Genomic DNA, 9552 nt, shown 5'->3' with positions numbered 1-9552 from the left:
AAGCTGAAAGATAGGAGAATTGGGCATTTGTAACTCTTGAGTTTGCCAGCCCCTCTAGTTTATCACAAATTCTGATCATTTCTGAGGCCCTGATCCACTCTACCACTCAAACCTCAAAACTATTATGGATGCCAAATCAGGAAGATAGTTACCTCTCACCATATAAATGTATTTTCCACTGGGATGTAAGCCCTGAATCTCAGGCATCTCCAGTCATGGTACTGGCCTCACCATGCCTTTTACCTTAGTCCACTGCACCCAACCTGGGTGGCCACAGAAATATTCCTCCATGTTTTGTTTTGATTGTTCTGTCAATGTTCAAGCCAAGGCTGCATTCCATCTTTTACAGAAATAACATGAAAGTGTGAAAACTGGCATTAAATCTGTGCAAGAGCCAACAAATTGCCCACACAAGGCTGACATCCTGGTCTGCTGCATATATTTATGTGTCTTGTGAGATAGCTTAAGGACAAGATGTCTCTAATGAAAGCAACAGACTAACTTAACAGCTCCTCATCTCTCCTAATCCTTCTAAATATATTTCCTACCAGGAAAATGAGCCTCACATGAAGTATCATTTTATGCAGAATGTTAATGGATCCTCCCTAGTCACTCAGTCAAATTTAATGTGATAATTACTTCTCATTTCACAAATGGGAATGAAAGAGCAATGAAATGTATACACCCATAAGCAGAAAACATTAAATGGAAGGTTTTTTTTCCCCCCACTGTAATGAGTGAGATGGCATGTTGAATGCAACTCCAGAATAAGTGAAGAAAGTGAAACACGGCACAGGCAGGAGAAGGGGGGGGAAAAGAAAGAAGTTGCATCCCAGGCCATTTCAAACAATCCCTTTATTTTCTGTGGAACATCACCATGGCAGCCCCCACAGCAGCATCCACATCCTTCCCATAAACAGCAGGGAATGGAAAAATCCTTTCCACTTCCTGGCGCAGCACCTCGTTCCTGGTGAGGGCACTGCCACTGCCCAGGATCCTCCTCACTCCCAGCTCCAGCAGGTGCTGCACAGGGAACATGGAGCAGAGGTTTTCCACGATGCCGCGGCACAGAGCTCTGGTGACGTGACCCAGGGAGAGGTCAGAGGCAGCAATGTTGGTCACTGCTGCCAACTGCTCAGGGGTGTGTCTCTCTCCAAATATGGCTGGGTGGATGGAGAGCTTGCTGTTGTGTTGGGCCAAGGCTGCTTTGATGATCTTTGTATAGATGGCAGACTCCTGAACCTGAACTCCTGCAGATGGGAAATACCATGTTACTACCATGGGGTCTGGTGCAGCTAACGTGTGGAGACTTAAAATGGACGTTGATCCACCTGTTCAGTAAAATATTGTGTATCTTTTTCCATGTCCCATAGGTGATTGTTTTTCCTAGATTATGAACTACAGTTCTCCCATCCCATTGTATCTAGTGTCTGCGATAGCAGGAGCCTTTTCCTGCTTACAGAAACTGCCTTTCCTGATAATCCAACTACTCTTCTTTGCCTATACTGTGCCAAGTTAGACAAAACATCTTTAAAGGCACTGAATGGCAGACTTCAGCTTCAGTGGCTGGATTGCACTGTAAAGTTCATTTCAAGTACTCACTGAAAGAACAATTTTAAAGCTTATTTCTGTATTGCAAAACCCAAGAGATTATTAAAAAACCAAAACAACAAACTGTGAAGACCATGTTTTAAGCACTTAGAAGATATTGCATGAGTTTGGGTCTTAAAATCCATTAGAATGCTGCAAAATATGTAGCAAAAGGCAACTGATCTAATCAAAGGACTCTTTTGGACTGCAGTCAGACAAAATGAGAGGCCATCCTCAAATATGCTGACCTTTCCTTTTGAAAAGCAATTTGCAAAAAAAAACAACCCATGTCTCTTGTGTTCTTCAAACAAAACCTAGAGGCAATGTGAATGTGGAGTCCAAGCATGACTGTCCCATCAGGTTAATTAGCTTCTGCAGGAAATTCCAGAGATCTAGGAAGCATGACCCAAGATTTACATCTTTGTTCCTTATGTGGCATGACAAAACAGCTCAAGCCTTGTTCCTTTGCCTCAGCTTCCTCTTGCCTTGCTGATCAACCTCAATTTTAAGCTTTAACTACCCTTGCAATAGCTTACCTAGCTCTTCTGTCCACCGTGCCACCATGTCCACAAACGTTGCTAGCACATTGCCCCCATTAAGGGATGCTGCCACTGCCAAGTAGTCACCATTGAAGTAGGGAAAATAACTAACAGGTGAGGAAGAATCTGGCGTCTCTGGAGGCTGGAAACCCAGGGGCATTGAGATAGTCAGCTGAGCAGAGGTACTGATATTAAGAACTAGAACATGAAAGAAAAGAAAAAATAATAATAAAATCAATACTTTACTAGGCTATCCTGAAGGAGGACAGTGAGAAAACCTAAGAAGATACCAAAATGATCATACCTGCATCAGTCCTCTCAGTCAGACAGGAATAAACAGAGCACTGGAAATCTCCCAGAGCAATTCCTACTTTTGCTCCTTTGGGTATTCCGTGCCATGCACAGATTGTCCTGCCTGCAATGGTGCCAGGGTCTCCCACCTCTGGAAGCAAGTGAACGGGAAAGCCGGATTTTTTCAATCTGCAATCAGAACAATATTATTGCAGAAAAGCAGGATGGGAATGTGAGGCACGACTACAAAGGCCTCTTTGAAGTCACAGATGAACCTGGATGTGGCTGCTGATTAATGGATGCTTTCACCTACTTAGAAAACTTTGTCTGGACAGGGGCAGCATTCCAGTTCAATGGGCTGGGTAAACTGGAATAGTCTAGAAGAATAACTAGCTTTCCTTTATATACAGTGTGATTACTGAGGCTACACAGCAGTACACAGTCAGCAAGTTTAACTTACTGATGTCATATGGACAAAGTTTCAGGGTAAAGGGACAATCACAGAAACAGCAAAAAAAAGCAACTTCTAAGTGTCACAGAACTTCACGCTTTCATGCTGTTAAGTGGTTCAAAAACCAAATAATAAAATTAAGTCAAACAAACTCCTTACACAATCACACTGCAAGATACACTGCATTGCTACAGCAACACCACCAGGTTAGTGAAAGTTCAGTTGGCCAAAGGCAGGTTTCTGTCACCCTTTCATACCTTCAGGAGCAGATCTTTTCATCTTGGGAGTCCTGGCCTAACCTAAGCCCTGAAATATGTAAGGCCTTAGCACTCAGCCCTGAAAGAACAAATCATTAAAATAAATAAATAAATAAACAGACTGATTTCCCTATAAGACTTCAGTGAGTCTTAGTAGTTACAAAGGAGTTCAGCTGGAATAACCAGAGAGTAATAACTGTCTTTTACCATCAGAGAGGTAACACCTTGCATGCACTTGTCCATCCCATCCCACCACAGAACTGGAGATCCTGTATACCAGGCTGGTACACAAGGCCTCACAGTGAGCCCCCTGTCCTGGGTGTTTCTAAAAACACTGTGCCAGATTTTTTATAATTTAAACATAAGTATCCTACAAACCAGATCAAACTCTCCATAGTTCTTCAGTGCTACATCACAACTGGTTACGAGTAACCTTCAAGCACTTTTTATCTGTAGCACATTCAAACTTTAATGCAAAATAACCCCTGAATGACCCTAGCACTTACATGTCAGTATTCCAGCTTTTGTTTCTGCAATTAAAATATCCCCAGCTGGCAGCATTCTGGACAGACATGAGTGGCTTCTTCAGGTCACACAACATGGCAACCACATAGTCATGGATAGTGCCAGCTGCATCATAAGACTTCAGAAAATCTGGACTTTTAAAGAAAACATTTTAAGAATAAAAAACATAGTAAATGGTGAAATAAAACAGGAACAAACCAAAACAGTTGGACTCATGAGTTATACAGCTCTAAAGCAAGACCATGTCATGGTCTATAGATTTCCTGAACACTGCTGGAAGAAACCAAGATGTAACTTGGCAATTTCCCCATTTTTTGAACCTGGACTCATTGCTGAGGAAGATACTGGATGGCTGAGAAACACAGCATGCTGCAGATGAAACTGAAGAGCAAATCTTGCTGCTGCCAAGTCATCAGAAAAACTGTATCCTCTGCAAACATGCCACAACAAAGCAGACTATTTGTAACACCTCACAAGGATTTCAGTGTTTAAGGAAGGAAGGCACTGAATCTAATTTAGGGACTGTTTGGTTTAGTATCTGGCAGCATAGTATTAGTTTTAGTATCAGACAAAGCAACTCTGCTGCTGTTTTAGGGATGTTCGTACAGTCAGAAGCTTTTCTTTTTCTAAAAAGAGATTCTTGTGTGCTCACCACTTTATTATGGTTACAGGGAATGGCAGCCCCTCAGCCAGTAGTGGGTCTTAACAAGCTGCAAGAATACTAATTGTCACCTAAATTCAAAATGAGAAAATGCCAGTGAAACAGCTTCAAGTACCTCTTCTTTAAATACCAGTAGACTGTGGCACACCCAAATCCTGTAGCCAAGCTGATATGTGACTGTGGCAGAGGAAGAGAAGAGAGGAAGGTGGGACTGCAGCGACCATCTTGCCAAGTAACCAGATGACTGACCTCCTCTGGCTCAAAGGAAGGGCCCGTTCCACCTTCTGTCCACCTGCAACCTGAAACACACCATATCCCAGAAGTCCAGTAATTCCCTGCAGGATAGTCTGCCTGGCCTCCTTCATTTCAGGACACTATTGAATAATTTGTTAAATATATTGGGAAAAAAAAAAAAAAAAAGAGGAGAAACAGAGCCAGCAGTGACTGTAATCAGATTTATTAGTCACACTTTTCAGTCTTAGATAACATCACAATGCCACTCCTCCTTTGCTATATCAGAAAATGGCATCCAAGGCCTTTCTTCTCTATAAGCACTCCTGGGGATCTGAGCTTAGAAACTGGGGCGGGGGGAACAAGTAACTTGCACCTTGAGATATTAATGATACAACTTAAATAACAGGTTACCCAGAGAAAAAAAACAACTGCTACGGGAGGTAATGAGCTAATAAGACAACCTGCCAGCTCTCCCATATAAACCCTAACTGGGATCTGCCACATCCTGACCTAGAGAATGCTGCATTAGTAATGAACTGCCTAGGATGGATCATCACTTCCTGAGCCAAAGCAACAGGAGACCAGGATCTATACGTATAAAGCAAAGGACTGCAAAGTACTAAAGACTGTCCCTCTCCTGTGCTACACAATGAAGCTTCACCAACAGTAGAACGGAGTTTAAATCAGTTTTACCAGTCCAGCACGTTCCTTCTGGACACAGAACAGCACACCATTGGTGAAACCTGCACATTCTTTAATGTGAAGCTCAGAGCAGCTCAGAGTCCTCACAGCCATGTGCCACTGCTCCAGTGCAGTGTGCTAGTTCCTGCCCTGACATGCCCACTGCAAACACTCCTGCAAAGGCAGCACAGCCCTGTGGGCGCAGCAGAGCGAGCAGAGGCCCTGCCATGGGATGTCTGCCAGCACACCCTGCTGGCCTCGGCACTGCTGCTCTCCCAGGTGAAGCCTGGCCACACCGCGGGGGTACACACCAGCTCTAGCTGGCTCTGCAGCTGAGGCAACCTTTCGGTTTGTGGCTGGGGATGGGAGCAGAGTTTCAAGCTGTGCTACTTGTCCTACAGGTCAGGGAAGATCCCTGGCTGTTTAACTGACTAGCACAATTATGGCCAAAAGGGTCTTTCTCAAGCAAGATACAGGAATTTGAAGTTACACTCACACAGTATTTAGCAGCCATGAAAGCTGAGAAGTACTATGTGAAAACTAGTAAACACATTTTCTTGTTCCCTTAATTCCCTGTTCTATCAAGTCTGTTTGAACTGAATTTCCAATTGGTTTGCTTTTCTAGTTTTAAATGGATTCTAAGAAATATTATTAATCATAAATATTTCCCTAAAATTGCTTTTAAAAATGCAATTTGTGTCCCAAAGTGCACAGATTCACTTAGTCTACTCAAAACAAGTGAGAGCAAACACCCTCTCCCATTTGATAGAAAAGAAACAAAAGTGGCATTAGGAAATAAAATATTAACCAATATGACATAAGAATCTGTCTCCCATGAATCCATGAGGCTTTGTTATGCAGCCCTTGGGACAGATGGAAAGCAAGCAATGGCTCCTTTGGTCCGTCAGCCTTTGGATTTCTTTATTTTGAATCATTTTAGTATATAACATAAAATTACAGCCAGTAATGAATAGCACGGAGTCTCTTAAAGCAATTAAGACCCTGACAACTTTAGACAGGGAGGGACCAGCACTTTTGGGGAGTCTATTATATAGTTTATGATAAATCTTTGTTTAATCTGCATAACTCTCATCAGTCTTGTATAATTGTTCAGATGCATGCAACATAAGGTGAAGAGAAAGATGACATGGAACCACATTCTGAGAGGCTCAGACTTCAGTAGGTTTGTAGGATGTTAGCCAGGACATAATCCATCTCTCATCTCACAGAGCTGGCAATCCAGGGCCTGAATGCTTCAAACATCCTGACTGTCACAAGTGTTATTTGAGCACCTGCACAACCAAAGCTCATGTGACAACGTCACTGCGGCCGATTTTTTTTCAGAGGTCTTGGCCCCTCATGCCACAAGCAGCTGAGCATTCAGAATTGTGACCATAATTGTTTTTTAGCTCCTACTAACAGAAGCATACACAGTGAGATGAACACCACATGACAAGCTATGACTTGCTGGGGAAAAAAAAACCCAGCACCTTGAGATTTGGGGAAGGGGGGAGGAAAAAAAGAAAAAGGACTGAAAACAAAATCTATTGAACTTCAGTTTTATCCTACTGCACTTCCAAACAGCATTTCTGAAGATCATAGTGATATTCCCTGATGGACAGCTACCCTAGGCAAACTCTAACAGAAGAAGCAAGCACAGCATCATTTTCCAAGGTATACACAGGACAGCTAACAATGCCTGTAGAGTCATGAAAGGGTTTGAGATACTGGGCAACAACTACTTAGCTGTTTTATGAGGTGAATAATATTCCCCTCCCAAAAAGCCATTCACATGATTCAGAAGTTCTTTCAACTGGCAGCAGATGGCACAGGATGGACAAACAATTAGCAAGCCACAAATATGTTATTCCCCCATATTAAAAATTGCACTGGCCCTGCAGGGATCTCATAAGACTTCAACTAATCTATGTAAATAACATAGTCATCTAGAGCTAGTAGCTGAAATCCCAGTAATTAAAGCAAAATTCCTACAGAAGATCTTCTGATTTACAGAAGAACAAAGCAAACATGCAACAGTTTCCTACAGATCACTTCAGTGTGAAAAATTTATTTTCTGCATCATAATACTCCAAACAGGAATGCCAAAGAATTCATGTTACCTTTATCTTTTTTCCAAAACACAATCCCATGCATTTGTCCTGAAATGCCAATGTGACTGACTCTTTGAAGCTGCTGCTGAGGTAGAGCAGCAAGGCATTCATTCAGTGCTCTTATTATTCTCTGGACATTCTGCTCCATTCCCTGTAATCATAAAGCATTATTCTCAGCACGAAGCCATTAGAATTCACCCACTGTATTTATTAAAGAGGGCTACTTCAGACAGAAGTGAAGCACAGAATTCATTTAGCTTAATAGCACGTATTAGAATAACATTCACTGCTAAATTGAAAAAAAAAATAATGCAAACACCACAAACCCACAAAAACTAAAAACCAATACTAGCAAGCTGAGAAAGAGGTAACAGCCTCTTAAGCTGAAGGCCAAATCATTCTTAATTTCCTGAGATACCATACTCAAATATACATTAAAAAAATAAATAAATCCATAAACACTCATTACGTGCTTTCATTAGTTCACCTTATACATTGTTATTTTTCTTTACAAAGAGGATTATCTGCCTGTTCTGACTGGGTTGCAGTCTTGCTTAGACCTCCCTAAAGCCCCTCTGTAGCTACTCCCTGTTGATTTTGTCGATGATGTTACTTTGTTTCTGGATACTCTATCCTAAAACTACCCAGAAAACTGATCTACTCAGCAAACTGACCAAGCCCTGCCACTGGGGAAGCTGTATTCCAGCTTTCACACTTTTGAAGATTCAGGTTCCTTTATGACAAACCAGTATAGAGATTATAAGCAAAAGTATTAAAATATAGTCTATGTAAGGGTGCAAACTAATCTGTACATACATACTTCTGGCTGCATAAACACGACTGTAGAGAGGAGAGCTGGCCTGTTTGGTATTTTTACTCAGAAATTTGTCCCTGAACTCACTACAATACTAGGCCAGAGGAATGTTGACACATCGTTTTTATGATTCTGATTCTTCCTTTTTTATACTGACCAACACAATGAATGTTAAGATCTTTAACAGGAAGATTCCTGGTTATTTCCACGAGGAATTTCCAGTTACGATTCCATCTCACATTAAAGTGCAAAATACCCTTCTGATTGCCAAGTGGTTGCTGTTTCCTGACTGGTAGCACCAAAGACAGGGTGGCCATTCATGGCAGAAGAGTTTTAGTTGTCTTATGCAGCTTTTCAAAACCTGAGCCTTAAATCAAGCAGCTGCACTCGACTTTCTTGAACTGCAAATAGAGAACATTCTAATTGTACCTTCAGACATATGCAGCAACCACCTGACAATCTAGGTACCAAAAAAAAATCCAGGAAGACGACTGAAAGAAACCAAAATAACGCAGCGGCTACAAGGCAAGGAAGGTGCCAGCAGAGCTATCTGCCCCCCCTTACCTGCGGTCCAGCTTCCAGGCTACTGGTGCGTGCCTGTGTCTCCCTGGAGCAGGTCTCTGCCCGCACCTGCCCTCGCTCTGCCCCTTCCAACAGGGCCACTTTAACCGAGGTGGTGCCCAGGTCTATGCCCAGCACGCAGGCCGCAGCAGGCCCGCCTGCCGCCTCGCTGCCCGCCATGCCCGCGGCTGGAGGGGATTGCTTCCACCTTCCCCACAACAGCCGCCACGCTAAGCCTCACACCGCTCCTTCCTGCCTCCGAGGGGGCACCTGCCCCCAGAGCCGCGGGTGGGCACGATCCGCGCGGGCTCCCACCCCAGCAGCTCACAGGGGCTGAGCAGGGAAAGCGGCCCGGACTTTGCCCTTTGCCTGAAGAGGTCTCCCCTCAGGGGCGCCTGAGCACTACCCCTCCACCTTCAGCGTGACAAACCGCCCCTTCTCCAGCCCTCCTCGGTGGCCTGAGCAGCTTGAAACGAAACTTGAGCAAACATCCGAAGCAGGGAGCCCCCCCTGCCTCGGCCGCTCTCCCCCTGACAGGGCGAGCAGCCCGCTCTGCCGCACCCAAGATGGCGCCCGCGGGCGGCCGCGCCGGCGCGAGGCGGGAAAGGGCGCTGGGCGGGAGCGGGCGGGAGGCCGCCTCACGTCAGCCGCTGAAAAGGGAAGAGCGGGGGCTGTCGCGGGACGGAGCCGCGGCGGCGGCGGCAGGAGGAGGTAGGTGCCTTTTCTCGGCACCGCTGCCTCAGGATAAGCGCATCCTAAAGCGTGGGGCGGCCCCGCGGCGCCTCCTGAGGGGAGGACGGCGGGGACTACAACTCCCAGCGCGCACCGCGCAGCCCC

The 9552-nt window shown here is 44.5% G+C and overlaps 1 protein-coding gene across 1 annotated transcript; it reads right to left on the bottom strand.

Moving 5' to 3' along the window:
* Positions 1 to 840: 840 nt before the first annotated feature.
* SHPK (sedoheptulokinase) lies at positions 841 to 9394 on the bottom strand. Its single transcript, XM_051636130.1, has 7 exons — positions 8719 to 9394; positions 7350 to 7491; positions 4430 to 4613; positions 3635 to 3787; positions 2434 to 2609; positions 2127 to 2327; positions 841 to 1250 (listed from the first exon to the last, which is right to left on the bottom strand). The coding sequence occupies exons 1-7, from the start codon at positions 8893 to 8895 to the stop codon at positions 856 to 858; spliced, it is 1428 nt and encodes a 475-aa protein (XP_051492090.1). The 5' UTR covers positions 8896 to 9394; the 3' UTR covers positions 841 to 855.
* Between the last annotated feature and the right edge of the window lie 158 nt (positions 9395 to 9552).

Source organism: Apus apus, chromosome 18 (assembly GCF_020740795.1).
Source record: "Apus apus isolate bApuApu2 chromosome 18, bApuApu2.pri.cur, whole genome shotgun sequence".
NCBI classification, from domain to species: Eukaryota; Metazoa; Chordata; class Aves; order Apodiformes; family Apodidae; genus Apus; species Apus apus.
This window is presented reverse-complemented; position numbering and strand designations above follow the sequence as displayed.

Coding starts and splice junctions, on each gene's coding strand:
- SHPK (XM_051636130.1), bottom strand. CDS start 8,895: ATGGCGGGCAGCGAGGCGGCAGGCGGGCCTGCTGCGGCCTGCGTGCTG. Junction 3,788..4,429: donor TACTGGTATTTAAAGAAGAG/GTACTTGAAGCT, acceptor TTTCTTTAAAAG/TCCAGATTTTCTGAAGTCTT. Junction 2,328..2,433: donor GACTGAGAGGACTGATGCAG/GTATGATCATTT, acceptor TTCATGTTCTAG/TTCTTAATATCAGTACCTCT.